The 23355-nt window shown below is 50.1% G+C and overlaps 1 protein-coding gene across 1 annotated transcript; it reads left to right on the top strand.

Moving 5' to 3' along the window:
* Positions 1–17269: 17269 nt before the first annotated feature.
* KLHDC7A (kelch domain containing 7A) lies at positions 17270–21349 on the top strand. The gene has a single exon (XM_025164100.2). The coding sequence runs from the start codon at positions 17415–17417 to the stop codon at positions 19986–19988; it is 2574 nt and encodes an 857-aa protein (XP_025019868.2). The 5' UTR covers positions 17270–17414; the 3' UTR covers positions 19989–21349.
* The last annotated feature ends 2006 nt before the right edge of the window (positions 21350–23355 follow it).

Raw genomic sequence — 23355 nt, 5'->3', positions numbered from 1 at the left:
TGTACTCTTGCTTAGAATGGAGCCTCCCTGTCCAGGAGCAGTCTACCCCAGCTTCTGAGAGGCACCTGGCTGGCAACGCTCAGAAGCAAAGAACTAGCCCAGTCTGATTCTGCGTGGGTTTACGTTTATATTGAATGAGGTTACGCTCGCATCCGTAGAAGGCGATATTTCCCTTATAAGGGAGATGGTTGAAATGCAGCTCCCTTTGCCTCTAGCAGCTTAGCTCAGGACGATGGGCACTGGAATGCCAGCCGTTCCAGGGGCACCAGGTTGGGCAAGTCAGGTAGAGTTTGTCGGGGGGGCCTGGGGGATTCTGGGAGTTGGAGTCCCCGCATCTTCAAGCTGCCAAGGTGAGACACGCTGGCATAGAGGCACCACCGGTTGCCAAAGACGACCCCGTAGGGGCAACTGCCCCCTCCCCAGTTTGCTTTCCAAAGAGAGAGATCGCTGCTGACAGCCAGCCCCACGCTGACCGGTCTTGACTTTGGGTGCTCTCTGCCATAGCAGCTGGATAAATAAATCCATTTTTTGAACTCAGGACTCAACCCGCCCTTCCTAGGCCTAGATGCCAGCTGAATCCAGCGCTGTTGGGTTTGAACGTTCCCTTTGCGTCTGATATTTGCACCGCCGCCAGATCCTGGGCACCTGGTATTTGTTAGCTATATGTTTTAGATATTGGAGATTTCTTACTGCCTCTGGACCTGTCTGTACCTGTATCTCCTGCGATGGAGTTAATCATCACTGAGTTTGCTTCGGCTTGATGGGGTGGGGGGAATTCCTCCAACAAATTTAGGGTCCTCGCAGTTCCTGCATAGAGATGGCGCAGTCTTGGGGCTTAAAGAAGACCCAAACCCTTTCATTTAGCATTCAAGCTCAATTTAGAGATTCAGAGAGCTGATCCTTGGAGACCTGTTGCTCATGAATTCATCTAATCCTGATTTTGTATTCTTCAGAATGAATTCAGATTTGGATCTCGTCCTTCTACCACCACCGAGATACAAACATAATCCATTTGGAATTGTCTTCACCTTGAACTCATTAATTTCCTTTGTTTATTATAATAACCTTACACGCACGCACGCGTACCTACACACACATATATAACAAAAAGAGAGAGAGAGAGAGAAAACCTTTCTACATCCACCCCCTTGTTCTCCAGGGGCTATTAACTACGAATAATTTATCCTGAGAATTTGTTATGTTAGAATTACCAATTAGATATGATTATAAGTTACCGTGGCTAGCGCTGTGCTGCTGTTGAAAAATCTGAATCCCATTAAAATCAAATTAGCATATATTAGGCAAAAGATGGGTTTTACCACACTATGCTAGGATTTTTTTATTGCCAACGCCGAGCCATTTGTAAGGTTCAAAGCGGTGGCTGTGTAGGAGTTCAGTCGGGAGATTTATCCAGATCTGGAAGAGTCATCCTGGAGTTGCTCAAAATTGGCACACCGCACGGAGAATCCTTTTCCATTTCGGATCTGCAGATCTCTGCGGGATTCAGAGATCGCTTGCGAGGCACCCAGTGCTGGCCAGGATCTGTTTGGAGCGGTAAACCAGTTCCTTCCTCTGCAGACCACATTCAAGCCTCCTTCCCGTCCTTGAAGCCGTGTTCCCGTTGCGCTATTCAAACTAAGTTTCCTAGCGCCAACTTTGCGTCCTCACCTTGGCACCCCACAGAGAGCCACGTCAGGGAAGGCGTTGGCAGAGGAGAAGAAGAACAGTTGAGAAGAAAAGGGGACTCAGAAGATCTTTAGATCAGGATTGGGCGGTTGGAGAAAATGCATCGATATTTCCTGGTGGGCCTCGGTTGGTCTGCAGATTGGCAAACGAGGAAAATTCAAGTTGCCTGGAGGAGGATTCCAAGCGAGCTGGAATTTCTTCCCAAGACAAGGGTGTGAAACTTTGAAGGAAGCCAAGAGATCTCTCCAGAGGACACCTCCATACCCATCTCCAGCTCTCCTGCCTACAGATTGTCCATGCAATCCAACCGTACCTCCGGCTGCTAATTCTTCTCGGCTCGGACGGATTTGCCCGCCAGCGAAGAGCTGAGGAGCAAATAGGTTCCACCAGGCCGGCGAGGAATTATCCGACGGCCACGTTATGGACCAGCCAACCTTGAAATGGTCTTCCCAGGCAGTTCTTCTGGAGTGCATTAATAATAATTGGATCTCGAGGTCACCAAGACCCGTGTGACGGAAGCCAACTCTTTGTTAATGGTGTGTGTTCAAGAAGGGGTGGGGAAGAATGCTTTTATTTCTGCCACCGAGCCTTGAAAGCCCGCCAGAGGCCGAGCCAGCAAGGTCTTCCAAGCCAGCGTGTCCTTTAGGGGAGACGAACGGGACGGGGCCTTTCGGAAACTTTCTGGCGCTTTATTCCAGCAACGGTGCCTTCTCAAACGCAGCGGCACAGCGCAGATGTCCCATAAAAATTTTATGTCCTTCATAAAATGCCTTGCCATTTATATCCAGATGAGACATCAAAAAGTGTATAAAACCACATTTTAAATATTAAAAGACCATCCTTGTTTTCCCCTCAGTATGCAGAAAGGGAGAAGGGGGGGGTGGAGGGAGAAAATTTAAAAAATGGCTTTCTAGGAGAACGGCGTGCCATTTTGTCAAGGACGTGCTGCGGCAGGTGGCGCGTTTTTAATGTGTTCGAGACACCCTTATATTCCCACAAGGCGTAGGAAGATGCACGGTGCAAGTCAGAGGAAAACGGGCCCATCTGGCACGAGATGCCCTCGCGGGCTCAGGAAGGATATTATGGCTTGTCCCCCAGACCCTCTGCCAGGGCATGCCACGCTGGGAGAAATTACGTAGTGGCTAAACCAACACATCAACGCCCTTTTGAGGTGCTCCAGGAACGACGTCCATGCCTTCTCGCGTGCTGCTTTCCCCTTCACAACAGCCCTGCGAGGTAGTTTAGTCCAGCATTAACAACTGACCTGAAGTAAACTTGGGAGTTTCGTGATTGTTTGGAAGATCCGTATCTGGTTTTCCTGAAGTCTTCTATGTTAGCGGCAGGAACCTTAAATTCTTCTGTATATTTTGGACTTCAGCTCTGGAGATGGGATCCGGCGACTCTTGACGATAGCTATCGCGTGCCACAAAGCCCCTAAAGAGAGTGTGCCTGCTGTGTCTCTGCATGAATCACTCAGATTTCATTTTTTAGCTGGCAGATTGTCAGAAGACTTTTTCCTTGGTCAGCTTCCTCTAGCTCTGGATATTTATGACATTAGGAAGGAAGGAAGGAAGGAAGGAAGGAAGGAAGGAAGGAAGGAAGGAAGGAAGGAAGGAAGGAAGGAAGGAAGGAAGGAAGGAAGGAAGGAAGGAAGGGAGGGAGGGAGGGAGGGAGGGAGGGAGGGAGGGAGGGAGGGAGGGAGGGGCAGAAAGTGAAGGAAGGAAGAGGGAAGGAAGAAGGAAGGAAGCAAGGAGAAGGAAGGAAGGAAGGAAGGAAGGGAGAAGGAAGAAAGCAAGAGAGGAAAAAAGGAAGGGAAGGAAGGAAGAAGGAAAGAGAAGGAAAAGAAAGGAAGGAAGAGAGGAAGGAGGGAGGAAGGAGGAAAGAGAAGGAAGAAGAAAGGAAGCAAGAGGAAAAAAGGAAGGAAGGGAAGGAAGAAGGGAAGGAAGGAAGGAAGGAAGGAAGGAAGGAAGGAAGGAAGGAAGGAAGGAAGGAAGGAGCTGAAGTGATAGCTGTAGGCCACGCAGAGAGGTTTCCCTCTAATAAAGCTTTTCTGGGACTGGCAGAATGCTATGGAGCACCTGATTGATTGTGGGCTTGAACACTGAACCAATTCGAGATTTCTACAAACCACTCAGCACTTTATTAAAAAATCAATCTGACGTGTAAGCAAAAAACGGGCATGTGTGAACGAAGCAAGAGGCAGCACAGGATTAAGTGATCATCATCAATACAGTTTTTAAAAACGCTGAAGGATTAACTAACGTGCTCGTCCTTCCATTCTCAAGTCAAGGTTTAAATCTCTGCTCCTGGCGGACGGGCGGACGGACGGATGGATCAGACAGATGGACGTGACTTCTGGCAACTACACGGACAAGTCATTGCAGTTGCCTAGGCAACATTTTTGGGAATGGTTCCTCCTTGCCTTCTTCCTAGGGCTGGGGGAGAGAGGAGTTGGCTTCCATGCTTGTGGTCCGACGACATCTCAGGTCTCCTAATCCAGCGCTTTCACCACTAAACCGATCTGCCTCTCCCTCAGACACACAGAAGTGAACCTTTAGATCTTACTTAGGTTATCCCCTTACAAATACCCACTGCACCGCTGTCTGGAGAACCGGGTCCCTCACCTTGACCAACGATTTGCAATGAAACAACATCCTTACGCTCAGCTTAACGGGATGCGTCGAAGCGCAGGCCCTCTCCAATGGGGAGGACCACTCAAGGCCTCGTGAGAAGGTTCATGAGGAGGTCCTCTGGATCATCTCCTGATCATTGCAAGACCTCCGCTTCTCGGTTTCTGCTCCTCTCAGCAGTCGCCCCTTCCCGGCTTCAGAGGGGAAGCCAGGCCCCCTGGCCCCCGGCGAACTTTGATCCCCTCATCTTGCAAAGCCGTACGCCGAGCGAAGGAAGGGATGGTGTTGACAGTACCGTAGGCAAACCGACTGACAGCTGCTGCTGTAGCATCATCAAATATTTATCCTGGCCGATCTTGCCTTTCATGCTGCGTCCAGATTCTTCGGCACGGCTGAAAGTGTGTTGTGCTTAAAGGAGAGCCAAAACTAGTGGAGGAGAGGAGAGGTGGTAGAGGACGGCCAAGGAGGGACGGGTCTTAAACGTGGATCCTCTGCTCAGGTTGCAAGATGCGTGGTGGTGGGATTTATCCGTCGCCTCTCTGTTGAGCCTTATGCTGCAGTTCAGGTTTTCAAGCTGCGTGGCCTCAGGATCTCTCCACTGGCGCAGCTCCCAAATGCCTTGCCTCCAGGCCTCACTTTGGCTTGTTTGCATACATTTCCATATGCAAATATTTGCCGGACGTATCCCACTGCTTTGCATCTTCCTCCCTCTGGTTATTAAAAACGAAGAAAATGAAGAGCTGCTCCAACTGAAAACTGGTGGCGGGGTCGTGGGGGACTTTTCCAGGGTGCCCAAAATGGGGGGGGAAAGAAGAAAATAGAGCTTTTCAAAGACTCGGGTTTGATCAAGAGCAGAGATACGATGCGGCTTCCGTACATAAAGAATAATTGCAAGGAAAGATCTCTTATTCTTTTGATCACACGCTGAAGACGGGCCTTGGTTGTTCTGGACAGGAAGATGCCATTCCAAGCTAAGCCCACTACAGGTAGTCCTCATTTAGCGACTGCCTCACTTAGTGACCATTTGCAGTTATAACAGTGATGGAAAAGTAACTTTGCCACCAATCCTCGCACTTACGACCTTCACAGGTCTATAAATCAAAGGAAAGCTGAAGTAAGATCATAAGCACAGTTGTAGTTTCACTTAGCTTAATGACCAACTTGCCAGTCCCAATTGTGGTCGCTAAATGAGGACTACCTGTATGCTAGAAGTTATAAAAATGCTGTGGGCTGGTCTACAAAATCAGGACAATATTGGAGGCTGATGCTTGGCGTGCCGACGACCAGTTCCTCATTTAAATTTCTTGCAATTAAGAGAATAGAACAAGAATTGAAGGCAGCAGAGAGCCTGGCGGATACCCGGGGAGGTGCCCAGAGGGATGTGGGTAATATTCCTTCGAGTGCCACGCTGCCAACCCTCGTTCCAGCGTTCCTGCTGAAATAAACTTTGCTCTTTAAGGACGCATCGAGTGCGAAGGCCTGCGTGCCTTTGGCTTGGAAACAAAGGAGGACATTATGCCAGGACATGAACGCGTCCAGGACTTTTCCTGTTTGTTCTGCTGAGAGATGTTTAACCCGCCCGGGGTTCAGAGGAGGACCGGCAAGGGGAGATTACGCTTCATCAGCAGATAATTAATAACACCAAATGTTTGCATAAGGTGTTATCTCTCCGAGGCCCTGTGCAAACAGATGCTAATCCTCCGGGATCAAATCCCCATAGGAGAAGATAAACGGAGGCTACTGGTTTGCGCACCCAAATGGGCCTGCTGGCCGTGCGCAATTTATTTTTATTGTTGGTTGCACAGTCAGCCAGATGTTTAGGCTGGATTTGGCGCTTTTATCCACCTGTCAAGTCCTTCCCAAGGACCTGGGATAGGCAGGTGTGCTGTTTGAGGGTGTTAAAGGGTATTGTCGCAGGATGTAAACTGTTCCAAGTAATGGAATGGACGGATGGCGATTTGGTCAATGCTGATGGTCGTCAGGGGTGCTCCAGATGTTTTGGGATGGCACCTAATGCGCCTGTAACTATTGGGACTATCTTCGCTTTCTTTTGCCACAGTCGTTCTACTTCTGTTTGCAGGTCTTTGTATTTTCTGATTTTCTCCTATTCTTTTCTGCTCTGCTGTCTCCGGAGACTGCAGTGTCCACTCTCCGGACTTTTTTCTTATCAACGACGGTTCAGTCTGGGTTGTTATTATTATTATTAGATTTTTATCCCACCTTTTTCATACATATAACCTGAGCAGCTGCGTCCTTACTTGCCGAATCACTAGGAGCTGCGTGTCTGTTCCTTCGGTAAGAAAGACAGGCTTGTCCAGCTGTGGCCTTTACACCCGGCGTGCAAAGCCTCTGACCAGCATTTGACCATCTGCCTTGCTTCGGCAAAGCAGAGCTTTCCTCCTGTTGTGGTTTGACCCTCAAGTCTCAGGGAGACCCAGCCAACCAAAGACCCCCCACCCCCCAAAAAACCTCTTTTCTTGCAAAATAGCTCTAAGAGTGTCAAATACATCCACTTGATTTATGCCAGCGTGTATGGTAACTTGCAGGGGAGAGCCAGGCTGTATTACGGAATACTTTTCCTGGTCCTCAATTCATTTTTCTGGCTTTGGACGCGTCAGATACGCTACCCCTGAACATGGAAGCTCCATTAGCACCTCCTCTTCCGTTTCTTTGCTATGTTTAAAACTGTCAGAGGTGGCACACGTTTTTATATGGGATCCCGCCCTTTTTGTTCCGTCCTACCTCCCAAATCTCTTCCCCTTTCCCAAACGAGGAGTTCTAGTTTTAGGAAACGGAGAGGGAAGAAAGTTTATTTTCCTCCCCCTTTTCCCACGTCATGCCAGCTTTTCTGCATTCCCTTCCTGTCCTTTCCCCCCAAAACATAAAAACAGGGCGGAATCTTTGGGTGTCCACTCCAGAGTGGGCGAAGCCAGCCGCAAAACTAAATCTGAGTTAAACTAGTTAAAAGTTCAGGAATGTTAACAAGGTTGCTCCACGCCCCTTTTAAAATCTGGGGGTGGTTTTCCTGAGCCGTTCGGGGAATTTATTTTTGCACCATCCTCCTCCTGCCCATCGCTGTTTTAACGGAGAAGAAGAAGAGGCCTGCTCTTCTGGCATTGACCCTCACTCCATTCGAAGCCGACATTGACCCCAGCCTCAGGACCCTCCGTGGGGGATTGTTCCCCCCAATTCTCCATCGCTGACCTCTGTCAGGCCTGGGAGAACTAGTACTTCTGGAGGAGCGAATGTTTGCTCGCTCCCAGTTTTGCTCCAGGAACTTGCTATTCTACGCCCCGTCCTCTTCTTTCGGATTGATGCTCCGGGGCAGGTGGGGGCCCCCTTCTGAACGTGATTAAACCACCATTATTCCCACTCGCTAAGAAAATGGAGATTTACAGACTCCCTCTCCTCCATTTAAATGCAAATGTGGCAATTTTAGCCTGGAACCATGGAAATGAGGACATTAAGGCTGCAGTGGCATTTGTGAACTGTTTCCCAAGGCACCTGAGCAGGTCTGGAGAAAGGGGCTTAATCTTTGCCAACCTGAGTCACGCAGCTCCCCAGCAGAGGAGTCCGATCGATCGATCGTGGTCTCCCCGCGGGCTCTGAGGCTCACCGTCTCTGCCCCGGAGGGAGGAGAGGCAAATTTTTCTTAAGAAAAAGGGGATCTGATAAATGTCTCTGCTTTCCGGCTCAGACACACCGTCCCTTTCGTGCACCGCGGACCCCTTCGCGGCAAGATTTATTCCTCTTCTCCGACGTGAGTGGCCAAACTACAAGTCCCAGCATCCTTGCCGCGAGCCGTGCCGAAGGAGGCTCTCGGTTTCCCTCCGACATTTGTCAACTACCTCCCCCCCCCAGATTAATTTCCTCTCCTGCCTCCCGTCTGAAATTCTCTTGTGCAGGTTCCACGGGTTGATTTGTTCCGCCGCCGCATCAGAAGATCTGAAGACAGACAAACCCCTAAGCCATCGCTTGTAAATCAGGGAGCTGATCGCTTCCCTCCCTCCCTCCCTCCCTCCCTCCCACCCACCCCCGTCCCCACAACTCCCTTTGCCAGGTAATTTCAAAGGACATCAGTGAAAGGATTGCTATCCAAGGTTTGATGCTACAGAATTGAATAATGCAGGAGACGGGCGGGCGGGCGGGGGAACTTTGGGCAAAGCCGCGTTTGTTCCATTATTGATGGGAGATGACAGGTCCTCTGCTGACAATCTGCCTGGAGGGAATGATTAGCTTGTAAAAAATTAATTGCTGCTTTTTCCGAAAGAGGTGGATGAAACATGCCCGCAGATATGTGTTGCACAGGCCTGGCGAGAATTTGCATTATCCGCGTGGCCTTCTTTCAAGGGACTGGGGAAGAGGGTTAGCAGAACATCCGGGAGACAATTAAATTCAATTAGGATCACAAGCCGACCAATGTCCCAGGGAGAACCGGAAGGCAGAGAGAGAGGAGAAGATCCCGGGAAGGCCCGGGGGTCCTTCGCAGTGTAACCGCTCACGCGGATGTTTTCGGACAAGGGGGCTGCTGAATTACAACCCCGTCTCCATTTCTCATTCCGTTTTGGCGCCCTGGGCTGTTTAAGTCTCCTCCCCAATCACGTATTGGGAGTTCTCTTCCCCCCCCCTTGCAGCAGAAATCCAAACTGGGTTCAAAAGCACCCCGTCTTCTCCCCCCCACTCCCATATTTCCAGTGCACGGGGGAGGGATGTTTTTGGAAACGGTGCCCTGGCTCCAAAACGCCGATGCAATTGTCTCAAATTGCTTTCTGAGCGGTATGTCGCCGTGTTAAAAAAAAAAGCTTATTGTTTCTAAGCAGGCGTTTGAAAAAAGGAGATTGCCGTTTTCGAAAAGTGTAGAGCGATCTGGGGGAGAGGCTGGCTGGAGGGTTTGCAGAAGAGTCACTTTTGGAGAGCCTAGCATGGCACCTGGCCGGTCGGAAAGGTTGGGCGGTTCTCAGCTGCATGGAGCCCTTGTCTTCAAAATCCCTCTCTAGCCATTATTAGGGTTTCTCCTGTTCAGCACAGTATTCTTATTGAATCGTAAAATTGCAGAGTTGGACGGGACCATAAAGTCATCCGGTCCTGCCCTCTGCAGTATCGACATCACACTTTTTGAGAGTCGGCTGCCCAACCTCTTAAAAGCCTCCGGAGATGGAGAACCCACCATCTCTGTAACTCTGTTGTTCAGGTCCTACCATCGGGACTTTTTCCCCATATGTTGAAACACAGTTGGATGTTCTAGAAACCCTAAATCTTCTTGACCCTGATATTGTCGTGTTCCGTTTTACGTACTTCCTCCTCCCCTTCCAGCATCCTTCCGAATTGGCCCCTTTTCCTTTCAACTCACTGCAGTTCCATGGGAGTTGATCTGAGACTTCGAGGGGGATGAGGTTAGGTGAAGGTCTCTCCTTAGGATTTGCTCCAGTCATGTCTCCTTGTTTTGCCAATGGGTGCGCCTTCTCTTCTCCCAAGGACAAAAAACATGGGACTTGGCAGAGACCAAGTCACAGTTCCCAAAAATGATCTGAAGGGGTTGCTGCTAAGTCTTTGGGGGAAACGCTGTCCTTCTCGTGGTCTTTGGCAAAGTTGATGCAAACCTGAAGACCTGGAATGAACAAACCACGGGGGACTGCAAGTGATGGATCTCCTGCTCTTGGGCCATCTGTTTGCCAACAATGGTCTCCATGAAGAGCTGTAAAGAACCTAAGTTCATCTTTGCCATCAGACTAGTGACCTCTGAAGTCTAGCATTCCATCTCCGAAGTGACCCAAAGTCCTTGGAGGAATACAGAGAAGTTCTGAAGGCAATAAACTCTCTCCTGTTGTTGGCCCTCAGATCTTGTGTCCATGGGGACACGACCACAGAGACTCCAGAAGTCTTCTCACTGATCTTCTGAGGCCCCACATGGCCAATCAGGTATTTCTGAGACGTGAGCCTAGTGGTGCCCACATACTTACTGGTGGCCACTGTGGTGCCCTTTGGCAATGAGTATCATCATTTAACTATGCCCAGTGCAAAGAGGAAAAGGCTGGTGGTGATTTCAAGGAACACTTTTACAGGCAAGGTCCTTTTCTCCTGTCTCCTTCACATAATTATAGCAAGGAGGAATCAGCCAAGGTTCACAGGGTCACTCACAATCCGATGCATAATTCATTGTTTTTCCAAAATCCGTAGCTTCCAAGCCCGTTCTTTTAAAAATAATCTTCATCATAAAGGCCGCAGGAAAATGCTCTGGAGATGTTTTGCTCCAAAGAAAAGACCCCCAACTTCTCCAGCAAAGTCTAGGCAATTAGCAGGATCCCAGAGCGCATCGGAGCGTGACATTTGGACAGGCGGGACCCCTCCAGCCCCACTGCCTTTCCAGGACAACCCAGTGAAGCCAACTATTTTTCGAAAGGGCAGGTCTCCCCTTTGACTTCCAGATGGCATCATGAATCTCAATGCAGCCATTTGCATGGGCAACCCTCTCACAGCAGTGAGAAGAGATGTTGGCATCGTTCTCTCTTCTTGGAAGCAGAAGGCCTTCCGTGTGGAAGTTTATACCCCAAACTCAACCCCACTGCATGCCAGTGAGGAGGTGGGGGTACCATGCAGGAAAAGTTTGGGGTGCCACAAAGCTAAATGCATTCGCAATATTCATGATAAATTCCATGGACAAAACCAGGTTCAGGGCAGATTAACCCAGGCTATTTTAATTACCACCATGAAATGCTAACTACCATTCCAGGTCGAGCGTGAATGGGGAGCCCCATTGAATTCAGTGGGGCACATCAGTATGGACAGGCCCCACAAATACCATTAGAAGTCCCCTTTCAAATACGGAGAATCACTGCCTGACAAATACCCCTGCAAAAGATCTAAATTCCTGGAGAACGGCTGGGGAATATTAATTTCTAATTTTAGCGGGGATGTTTTCTCCTTAAAGGAGTTTTTCTGCTTTTTACCAGCGCTCCTGGCAGATCCGTTTTAACCTCATACTCCCCAGACCGCTGTAGGAAGAGCAGGACGTGCCCCAAAGAGGTGAAACTGAGGGGTTCTGCAGGTGCTTCTGGCCATGTGCAGAGTGTGTACTCAGCTGTTGGAAGAGGAGCTGGAAACTAAAACCCCGAACGTCTTGGTTTGGAAATTAATTGCTAATGAACGCATTCTTCTCTCCCACCCTTCAAAGCTCTGCTCTTTTATTCTGCCCCACAAACTTCTAAGAACCGCCACGTCTGCCCCATTTCTCCTTAACTTAGTGAAACAGCAGTTGGGGAGAGCGAAATTAATTCTTTTCTGCACCCTTCAAAGACAAAACACATTCTCCACCCTTCCACGAGAGATGTGCCTAAAAAGCAGTTGTCGGTCCTTTGATATCGATTCTCTTCAAATCTCACAGCGGATGCTGTTCCCCTTTTAAAATTTTTCCTCTTTTTTTTCCTCCATGGGTGCTCCTTTTGGCTTGTTCTGCATTCGGCTTTCTCCAGGTTTAAGGCCCGGAGACTGGCGTGCTGGAAGGGGGGCGAAGGAGTGCCCAGAGGCCCTGGCCAGCAAAAAGGGAGGGAAAAAGGCACCCTTGGGAATTTAAGCTGCCAGGGTGGGAGCAGAGTTCAGGTCTCTCTGATGGAGACATCAGCTCCGGTTACTCGCCCGGGCGCGAGGAGTCTCTCGAGATTGGCAGAGGGCAGGATTTTCCATGCCCCTGTTGGAGTTCTGCCAGCGAAAGCGAGCTTCCATGGGCAGAGGCAGGCTCCAGAAAAACCAAAGAACAGGCGTTGTCATACGGTTGGAGAGCGTATCTAAATCTGAGGGTGCTTGTGAAAAGGTGACATGCAGCGGCGTGTGAACTGGGACATGCAATGGCATGTAGGGTATTATTAGATCTGTGACCTGACGCGAGGTCTAGATAATGAAATCTAGTGAATCCAGAAAACGTTGAGCCTGCCATTTTGTCTTTCTGGATTAAAAGATTTGTTGACGTGCCTTCGAGTTGGTATCAACTCTTAGGGGCCGCAAGGTTTTCTCCAGGGCGAGGGTGAGGAGAAACCTCTGGGCCTTTCCCTGCCTATAGAAGTGACTCTCTGCCTTGGGTGCAGAACTTGTCCCTGCAGTCTCAGTCTTCCTATCTGTAAGATGGGTATAAGAGCGATCCCTTTCCCCTTGCAGAGTCGTGGCAGAGGGCGGCCCCAGTGAAATAGAGTCCGCTATAATGCTAAGAATACCTGCCTGCGGAGAAGAAAAAAGCCGCTTTTATTTTCCATTCGCCCCACTCTAGTCCAAAAACCACACCACCACAACCCCCCAGAAGGCCATTCGCTGTATGAATGGCTAAAATTTGGCTAGATATGTCTTCTGCTTCAATCGACTGTCTGCTGTTACCCTCCGGAGTGCCCGTGCAAGCCCGACGAGTTGGCTTAAGCTAGGAGATTGCCAAGGGGGGCACATTCCTGCGGGAGCTGAACTGCCACGGAGGAAGAGTTTTGCTGGGGACGTCTGGCAGGGCTCCCCAAGTTCCTTTCGTCCCTCCAAACTGGGCCTGGCAGAGGCATGGCTGGGCTGATTGATTTGCCCCTCACGGACCGCCCCACCTGGGCAGAAACTCCTCGGCTGCATCCGGTGACCCTTACCTGGGCCAAATTAGAATAAATCCACCTGCCTTCAGCGCTGTGCAACCAAGATCCTAGGAGGAAACCGGAGACAGAAGGTACATATTGACTTGAGGTTTGCAGGACCCGTTCGTCTACTTGCTACGCCGGGGATAAAATTACAGCAAACTGTTCGGTGCTTCCCACCACCCAATTGTGCATCTCAGGGCTGTTTTGCTTCCACAACGGCTAACAGGAGGCCTACCTAGTGCCCGCCAAGGGGTCTGCTGAGTGCCCTCCACACGGGTGGAAAAAAACTCCAAGTTTGCATTCTGACCATCCTTGTTTGCCATCAGTTCTCATGAGGGAGTATCCGTCTCCTCTTTGAGCTAAAAACCTGGTTTTTGGAGAGGTGCAGGTTGAAAGCCCGGTTTTTGGAGAGGTGCAGGTTTGAAATCCAGTGTTCTTTAAAAAAAGTGGGTGCTGTTTCGTGCCCCTTCCCCCCAAATGGATTCTTAAAATAAAGCATTTTTGGCAGCTCTCTCCTGGAGCAACATCAGTAAATTCTTCTCCCCGAACATGAAGGCATATTTCGCCCCCACCTCCACGTGGCAACTTACAAAATTAAGACCGTGTTTTATACCACTCTTCATTTTAACCTCGTTGTTTAGCTTCCCAAGTGAGCGAAAGAAACCTCAGGGTGAAAATTCAGAGTGACAGGCCAAAAGTACTTTTTCTTGTCTTGACAGCCTCTCCCTCTCTTCTGAAATCTTTTCTCTTTTTACATTAAAAAATTGCCAAAGCCCATTTTTCTCGGCAGGGTTTCTCCTTGCGCAAGACGATTGGACTGAAAGACAGACATCACTCAAGGCCTGATTTGAACTAATGTAAAAAAAAGTAATTGCATCAACTATATTTGTAATTATTGCATGCATCAGATGAAGCGGCGAGTTTGAGACAGCTCTGCGGCATTGCAGGCTGAGCAGTGTTTACACTAAAATCTTTTTTTAGCCTGCTTCATAATGCACACCAATTCACCGCCCAAGTAGAAGCCTGGAAAGTTTCATTTTCCCAGGGCACCCAAATTTCTAATAAAGAATTCAGAATCAGAAGCGTAAACTGAAGACAAATATGTAAAAAAGCATCATTTTCAAAACAGCACCAAACCATAGCAATTGACAGAAACAGATGGTGATCCAACCTGATTAGCCCATTTTCTGCTTTTGCAAAGGGCACAGAACCATAGACTAACAATCTGGGGGTTTACCCTGCGTGCTGAGCGCCCCAACTAACCGAGATTAAAACTAACCAGACTTAACGTGCTATGTAAAGCCATCTGCTAGCTCCTTCCCTGATCTGGAGGTGCAAACACAGCCGCAGGGAGAAGCGTGCCACGGCTCTTGTGCTCTTCCACGGAGCTGTTCTGAGAACGAGAGCAAGTTGGCCGGGCAAGGACAAACAGAAGGAGGAGATGAAGGGGGCATCATAAAAATCTGGAGCAGGCACCAAGCTGTGTTTCTGTGTAGATTACGTCCTGGCATCAGGGCAGAAAAGAGAAAGAACATTCAGGGCCTCTATATATTTCTAGCTGCCTTTCCCACCCATAAGACAATAGACTTCTGTGTTCCAAACGCCTAAGTTAGTCCCCTGGCATTTTGCTTGCAAACCACCCTGATTTTCCCTGGACTGGGGCTGGAAGCTGATCTGGCCTGTCGCAGCGCAGCATTTAGTCAAATAAATGTAAAAATAGCCCAAAAAGCAACTTCTGAGCAGGCCACTGTATTCAGGGAGACGGGTGAAGCGGCGCCGTCCATCCGCGTCTCCCCAAATCTGCGTTGCAAGCCCAGATGGGGTCTTTGTGCTAGGCGAACAGGGCTGCTTCTCCCTTCCTTCCAATCCTTGATCTCGGGAGCTCTATCCAAGCTTGTTCCCAAGCCCTCTGCATTGGTGGTTAGCTGAATCCGCCAGGAATCCGGCCAGGATAGAAGAAACCCCTTTGCCACTAACAAGGAGAAATGAATCGCGTTGAAAGGAGGGGTCTGCTTATTCTCTGCATTTTACTTACGTGCCCGTGGTTCCTTCCACCCAGGAACGACCTAACTCTTCCTGCTGCTCTTTCGCGATCTGAGATCTTGATTTCCTTGTGCCACCCAATGCTGGGGTCCAACTGCCTTTTAAGATTTAAGATTTCATTCATGGGCTGAAGATTCCCTTCATTTTGCAGGGAATCCCCTTCCTCTCCCTTGGCTCTCTACCTCCATTTATTTATGGATCTCTTAAGCAGAATTTTAATTTGGGCAACTGGCCTCTCCTGAGCAGGAGGAACCAAGGAGGGGGATTTTATTTGCAGCCCTGATGTTCTCCTTCACTGGAAGTGGGTAATTCTTGCCCAAGGTGGGTGTGTAAGTGTGAGGGTTGAAGAATAGACGCCTTCGGGGTGTTCCTGATCCTCCAGATTAAATGCATTTAATTTATTCGATTAAATGTGGCTGCCCACTCCAGAAGACACTGGGCAGCTTACAACATCCATAAAAAGAGTAAAATGCTTAAAAACCCACAGGTGATCCCAGCGTCTCCCTAGCTGCAGGAATTCTGCATTGTAAGAGCAATGCATTGGAGAGGCTTTTAAAAAAAAAATAAAACTGCGCATACCATTCTTTTAAAAATATCCAATTTTGTGGAAAGGGATTGGGCAGTGCGTGGTTGGCCTCAGTCTCCTGCTTGCATAAATCGGTTAAAGGTCTCTTGTCACTCACACTTTAATACCGAGGGACCCAAGAAAAATTGCACAACCCAGAACCATAAACAAAATTTAAAAATAAAAAATCAGGTGCCCTCCATCCCGCTGGCTCTGTCGCCCGCGTGGCTGGAGGGCACCCGCTTGAGAAAAGTGGGTGCAAATTACCCAGCGTGCGTCAAGGCAGTTTGTTTTTGCTGTGCAATTCAGCTGTTTTTCCAAGGCTGGCGTGTATACATGCCGTGCAAAGCGAGTGCCAAATTCCAGGTTTGGGACTTTCACCTCTAACCAGCTCTTAACGGGATAGGAGTACAGCTAAAACCGGCTGACTTTCAAATCCCTTGCTGGTGAATTTCCCTGCCTAGGAGCAGGAAAGTGAAACCAGAGCCCAGGAAAGTGATGCGAGAAAAGCGGCGGTGTGGACTTGTGTCCTCTCCACACCAACGTCATCTGAATTGCAATGGTTGGACTCTGCCAGATGCTGTGTTCGAGCGTTGGGTGTGGCCTGCGCCCAAAGTGGGTGGAGCTAATATAGCGCTTTGGCCCTTAGTTTGCAGGGGTGGAAGGTGTCAGGGTCTTTCCTTCCTTCAAAACATGTGCAAAGTTCCCTTAAAGCTTTTTAAATGAGAAGCTTAGACCCAGAGTGAAGGTGCCCAAGGCATTACGGCCTGGGAGAAACCCAGGGATGGAGACATAGGGGCACACTGGGCCCGTGGGCCGCAGGTTCCCAACCTGGGATTTAGCTCTGGTGAGGTTCCAGGCAGGATTTACGGGCTTGTCTTCACGGTGGATCTGACCTGGAATGCCCAAGGCTCAACAAGGGGTTTGGAGACCTAGCTTCAAATCCTCTTTGAGCCCTCAAGGGTCTTGGGGCTGCCCCACACGTCATTCTAAGCTAAATTTCTAGCTGCTTTCTTCTTCCTCTGCTTTGTAAAATCAGCTGTTGTGGTTTACAATAGGAACCCTTGTTTCGGGGGACCTGCAGGCTTAGCGTGACGTGCCGATCTGCCTTCTCGGTCCAGTCCACCGAACAGATAAAACGGGGGGGCGAAATATCTTTGCCACCGTGAGCTGCTTGGAGCAAGGACATGCTCAACGTGTAAAGAAGGAAGGAAACAGCAGATTTCAAGGCCAGGCTGAACGACAAACAGCAGTAAAATGGGGAATCTTTTTGGGGAGAGTCTTTGGGGGGATCTTTTTGGCACCATCTTTACATTCTTCAACACGTAGAAGGTGATCCTCTGCACGGGGAGCCCTGCCGATCACGGGTTCCTGAAAACATGCCTAGGAGTGTGTTGTTTATAGCAGAATCTATAAAAGAAATTCAGGGTTGTTTATAGCAGAATCTGTAAAAGAAATTCGGAGGGGAAGAGAGGAATCCCTCATGGGGCGTAAGGTGTCCACCTAGCTTTCAGGCCCCCTCTTTTTAAACCTATCCACTTCCTTGTCACCTTCAGAAACCTCTCTTGTTTACAAAAGCTTAAAATAACAACTCTTACTTTACAGAAGAGTTTTCTCTCTTCTCTGTGGACGTTTTCACTTTCCGGTTTCCTTTGCCTACATCCAGCCCAGCCCAGCCCACCTTGTTCAAATATGCAAACCTATAGTAAGCAGACACCTGGCGCTCTGAGCAACCAGGTGAACAATGATCTCTTTTACCTGTCGACAGGTTAAAGTCGCCTTCCAGAGAATTGAGGGAGGCAGCCCTGATCCACTCAGAGCCGGCCGGTCGCTGCTTGGCAATCATTAATCCTAGATTTTTCGCATTCCTGAGCGCCAGCGAGGTATGGGAAAATGACCCATCGCGCCGAAGGAAGCGGGGTCCAGCCATCAGAAATGCCTCTGGCTGGACGGCTGGCCCTCTCCGCTGCCGCCTTGCTCTTGCTGATGTTGGCATACCGGTATTACAAGTCTCGGGTGTCCCCTGGCACCACCAGAGCCCGCGCTGCTGATGCCAGCGCCGGGGCAGAGCAAAGAGAATGGCAGGCTCGCAGCAGGATGGAAAATGAAGCAGCGCCGGGGCTGAGGCACAGAGGTGGCCAGAGCAGGAAGACAGAGCCATGCTGCCCAGGGACCAATCAGCTGCCACAGGTGGGTAGACGTGGAGTAGCGGAAGAGCGTGGGCAGGCTTGGAAACCTGCTGGCAGAGAGCTGCGTGCCCCGAGAGAAGCAGAGGCCAAAGAGAAACAGGAGGCAGGGCACATGAGCCATCTGGAAACCGGATTGCAGGGGGAGGAACAAGGTGGGATGTCAGAAGACGGGACCAAGGAAAGGTTCTGCGCCATCCAGAGCTGTGGTAGTAAAGTTGGGGCTGATTCGGGCGATTCAGGAAGTAGCTTCAGAGCTCTAGATCTACTCCACCCAGAGGGCGAGCCCTGCGGTTCGTACGGCAGCCAGATGGGGCCTGGCTGGGATGTTGCCTCTGTGGAAGCTGAATCCAGCTGTGCCAAGACGGTGGAGAGAGAGGCCCACCCCACGGATGGGAGTGAAACTGGTTTGAGAAGAGGACAAGGCCCGGAAAAAGACAGGAGGGGGCAGGTTGAGGAGAGCCAGTATGGACAGGAGAGGATCCAGGCATTCTGTGCCACCAGTGACATGGGCTTGTCAATCCACCAGCGCCATGTGCAATCTCACGTGGCATATGCGTTCTCCTCGGTGGCCAAAGTTCAGGTGGAGGAGAACTTCATCAAAGAGAGGAACCCCAAAGAGCAAAACCCAGCTCAAGACACTCACCTGAGAGGCAAAGTCTATGACTACTATGTTCAGTCTACCTCCCAATCCATCATGAATAAAAACACCCTCGCTACCAACCTGGATCCCCAACAATCCTGCCCCCTCTCTGCTACCAACATACTCAATGTTTCCAAGGAGTGTTTGGCTGAGGAACCTGTCCACTCTTCAGGGACAGAAAATGAAGCTGACAAGCTTATTTTGGAGAAGGTTCCAGACGTATCTTCTAACGTTCTCCTTAGTCCTGCAAAAGCCATCCCACCTGAGGACGAAAGAGGGGTTGTTGCTGTTGAAGAAGCCATCTTCCCAAAACCTTCGGTGGCCAGACGTAGCTTGAGCCGGAAAGAGAGCTTCCACAAAATTGTAGATAATCCAGAGTTCCAGGTGCCAATGGAAGGTTTTGGTTCTCCAGCAATGGGACCCTCAAGTGGCGACACCCTGCCTCCAGCTCTTCTTCACTCTGACTCTGCTTCATCTCTGGTGCAAAATCTCCAGAGCACCAGAAGAGAAGAGCCAGTGGTGGAGCTTGTGGCGGGTGCTAAATTTTTCCATGTCCCGCTGAGCTCCGAATCCTGCCTGGATGTGCGCTTAGATCTGGGGAACTGCTATGAGGTCTTGTGCATGGCCAAGAAGCAGCAACTGAAGGATCTGCAAGAAGCAGCCTATAAGGTCATGAGTGACAACTATCTCCAAGTGCTGAAGACCCAGGCCATCTACCGCCAACTCAATGCTGCGGAGAGGGACTTAATCCTACAGAAGAGGATGCAGGGCAAGAAATACATGACTGTGGCAGACATCAGTTCCCACGCAAGTAGACTCTGTTACTACGATGATCAGAAGGACACTTGGTTTCCATTAACACACATACCTGTTGAAGCCATCTCCAGGGGCTGTGCCATCTGCAGCATGTTCAACTACCTCTTTGTAGTGGCTGGCTGCAAAGGGCATGGATGGCATCAGAAACCATCCAACCATGTCTTCTGCTACAATCCCTTGACCAACATCTGGCAGGAGATCTGTCCACTCAACCAGGCCAGACCCCACTGTAAGTTAGTTGCCCTAGATGGTTGTCTCTATGCCATTGGTGGAGAATGCCTCTATACAGTGGAACGATACGACCCACGCCTGGATCGTTGGACGTTTGCTGCTCCTCTACCCAACGACACCTTTGCCGTGGCCCACACGGCCACCGTCTGCGACGGGGAGATCTGTGTCACAGGAGGCACTTTGAGGTACATGCTGCTGAGGTACGTTGGACGGACAGACACCTGGAAAGTCAGTCTCACTGGAGGAAGTCAGGACAGGACAACCGAGATGGTGAGCGTCGACGGCTTCATCTACCGCTTCGACCTCAACCAGAGGATGGGCATCAGCGTCTATCGCTGCAGTGCCAAGGCCAAGCTGTGGTATGAGTGTGCCACCCACCCAATGCCATTCCCACCTTGCTTCCAGTGTGCTGTCATCGGAAACCTCGTCTACTGCGTCAACCGGCAGTTCAACATCCGTTTCCTGGCCGACTTGGTGTCTCCACGATTTGGGACCAAAAAGCTGGAAAACTTCCCTTCTCCAAGAGGAACGCTTATCCCGGTTATCCTGACATTGCCAGAGGGGGACACAGCACCCCAGACGAGGGTTTGAACGATGCCCTTTGGAGCGATGAGGCAAACCTGCTCTCACCAAGGACCATCTCCTGGTTTACCTCTCCGCCCACCAAGAAACAGAGGCCGGTTGGGGCTACCTCTTTCTCCTAAAATACTTAATCCTTGTAAATTTGCATACAAATTAACTGCAGCCTTCCAGGTCTTGGAGCATGGCCAGAAGCAAGTAGAAATGTAGGCCAATTCCATACAACCAGGACGGTGGGACTCTGCACCGTGTTATCTCCCGTTGGTCTCTTGATTTAAGATTAAGTAATTCCATGTTCTCCGACTGGGACTGATCTCGGGATCTTAGTTATTGATAGCCTGTAGGGGAAGGGAAGTTCAGATCAATCTCATCAGAGCAGAGAGCTTATTCCACCCACTATCCTACCAACGAAGGGGCTCTGGGAAGCCAGAGACCATCCAGATGTGATCCCAATAATATTTCTTCATATCTCCAGCCACTGATAATTGGAGGAGATATGAAGAAATATTATTAAAGGAGATATGAACCTCCTTTAGGCCTGGAGGTTCTACTCCAAGACACAACCTTCTTCCATAAACGTGTCCAATCCCCTTTTTATCGTATTCTAGGCTGGTGGTTTTCATGGCATCCTATGTGGAGGATTTCACACCTTAATCGTTTATTTCTGTGGCTCTGTTTCTCCCCCTTAATTACCTTTTCTCAATCCTGCCTCTGCTGTCATTCAGTTGAACTGGGAGATCTAGTTTAGCAAAGGAGGAGAAAATAATGTATATTTTCATCCACGGGCTATCAGCTCCTGGAAGATGGGGACGCTTTGTGGGAACCCCACAGTGCCAGCATCCCGACGGATTCATCCTTACCTGTTTTAGTGGAGGAGTTAGCTCCATCCACACCTGCCATTGCAGGAAATAGTAACCCAGAGGTTACTAAACCTTTGCCTGGTGCAGATCGTCTTTCTCCCGTCTCCTCCTGAACTTATGGACCTCTCACTTCCTTCACAGAAGCCTGCAGTGTTTGACATCATTCTGTTGCTGGCAGGTGGGCTGACGGGAACGAGCATCCCGTGACGTCACGGAAAGTCAGCCAATAGCAGCTCCGGTGGCAAATCACAACGAATTGTAGAGTCCTAATGCTGCTAAATAATTCATCGGTCGTTTTTCAGGGTTTGGCTGTGCGAGTAAAGTAAACAGCAGCAAAAGGCCTTTGAAAACTCTGCCTCGTATATGTTAATCTGCTTTTCCCCCCCTTGTTTATTTTTTTGCACTGCCCTCTCCTGCCCTTCCTTCTTCCATTACCATAAGTGACTGAAATTGGATAATTAAGATACATAACCTGCCATAATCATTAATACGCTTTACACCCACCGTCTTAGAATGTATTTGCCTCGAAGTACCACCAATTACTCATCCGGAGCATCCATTTCAAATGGACGCTGTTTCGTTTCGGGTTTGTTTGTTTTTTTAAGGCGTTGATGGACGGAGAGGGGGCCAAGGGGCTTCTGGCCCACGCTGGCTAGCAAAAATCCAGCCGTGGCTCCCAGATCCGCCCGCTCGGCTGCCAGCGGGAGACGGGCAGGGCTAGGTAGCCAACTTCGTTGCACGAAGGGTCTTTTTAGGCTCGACCCAAGGTGGAGCCCCTTCCTACAGCTCAGCTTCAGGGCTGCTTTTACTCTTCCTTCCCCGGCGTAACGGACTTTCTGCCATGGGCTTTGTGGCCTGGAAGCTGGGGAGCTGTGGGTGGGGGGCACCGTTGCCAGAAACGGTAATTTGGCAATAGCTGAATTAATGTGGATTTCCCCAACAGCGGCGAGGCGCTCGCTAACCCCTGAACTTTTCCCAGACTCGTCCTCTTCCCGAGCCTTTGCGCCTCCATGTATGTACGCACAGGGGCGCACAGCTCCGCACACAAGTGCGCATATGTGATAATACCCGAAGAAAGGCGTGCGATGCCCAGGCCGGTTTGGATCGGAGTGATGAGTGACGTAACCCAGGAAATGTCATGGAATTAAGCGAGCAATTCCCATTAAAATGTCAGAGGCAGGACGTCTTCCAGCTGTGCGAAGGGAGGCAAGCTGTGCGATGGGGCGGGACAGTTTTCCCCTTCGGTAGTGCAAATAAATGCACTTCGTGGGGAGTGTCATCCATCAGAGACAATACTAGTGGGTTGTTGGGAGGGAGACCCAGGATTTAGTCGGGTTTCTCCGTCTTCCTTTCCCTCGCTTTCGCTCAGCAAAGCCAAGTCGATATTTTAGAAACGTTTTGAACCCGCCACGCTTCACAAAGGGTCCAAGAGCGCTCAGCTAACCGTCCAGATGTTTCCTTGACCAGCCGACGCTTTTGCGACGGTGCAAAAACCTTGTGTCTGACCTCTGTTGTGTGAGAAAGCGATTTGGCTTCCCCCCACAAAAAGCCCTGCAAGGTCGGGACGCTTCTCCGTCTCTACCACCCCTAGTAGCCCTGTAGTAACCTCGTTGTAATGTTGTAGTAACCTTGTAGTAGCGAAGAAGCCTCGACCGGGGATTTCAGGGTGTTTAGCCTTTTCTCACTGCAGGCAAGAGCCCGGTTACGCGCTCAGCTTTCTGCCTGGCCTCTCCAGACGGCCGGATGATTTAGCCCCACACCCGAGCTTTCCCGCCAGGGGCGTAAATGTCAGCCGTGAGAATGGAGAGCCGCCCAGAGCGAAGGGAAGGCTTTGGAAATTGCAACCGGCACCTTGCAAGCGCGGTGAGGTCAGTGTTAATGAAAAGATGCTATCGGGGAGGCTGGCCGGCTGCCAAGCCGACGTAATTAGCGGTATTTGCAGAAGATGCGGCTTAACAAGTGCTGGGAGGGGTGGGGGGCAAGCAGGGGGGACGGGAAGGGGTGGTGGGGAGAGGGAACATGACCCCCTTGCGAAGCTTTTGGAACAAACACTTGTCATTTGGAAAACGTCCAAGGCAGAGTAACAGCCCGGCGAATGACTATTTAATTAAAATCTGTCCAGCGTTGGGACGGAGAGTGAATAAACGCGGCGGTGAAATACACCTACCTTCTCCCGCAAGGAAAGCGCTCCGGCGAGTTTGATTCACCGTCTCTCTCTCTCTCTCTCTCTCTCTCTCTCTACCCCGGGGGTCAGACCCACACCGCCGTCCAAAGTGCATCAGACGTGGCTTTTGAATCCGGCCCCTCCATCCCCACCTGCTCATGGTTTGGACCCAGGGCCAGGACGTGCTGCGCTTGGGGCTTTGGGTGTCCAGGTGAGCTTCCACGTCCTGAAGGAAAAGGAGGGGCGAGGGTGGGCACGTCCACCCGTTAAGGCGTATTTTATTTTATTTTATTTATTTTATTTTTCAACATTGGGCTTCCGCGCGGCTGGAAAGAGAAGGGTTTCATTTCAGGCC

This window comes from Python bivittatus, unplaced genomic scaffold, assembly GCF_059951505.1.
Source record: "Python bivittatus isolate LINGU-HERP-01145 unplaced genomic scaffold, Pbiv_v1 ctg000090_np1212, whole genome shotgun sequence".
NCBI lineage: Eukaryota > Metazoa > Chordata > Lepidosauria > Squamata > Pythonidae > Python > Python bivittatus.
This window is presented reverse-complemented; position numbering and strand designations above follow the sequence as displayed.

Excerpts from the sequence above, each read along its gene's own strand:
- KLHDC7A (XM_025164100.2), top strand. The coding sequence starts at position 17,415 with ATGACCCATCGCGCCGAAGGAAGCGGGGTCCAGCCATCAGAAATGCCT.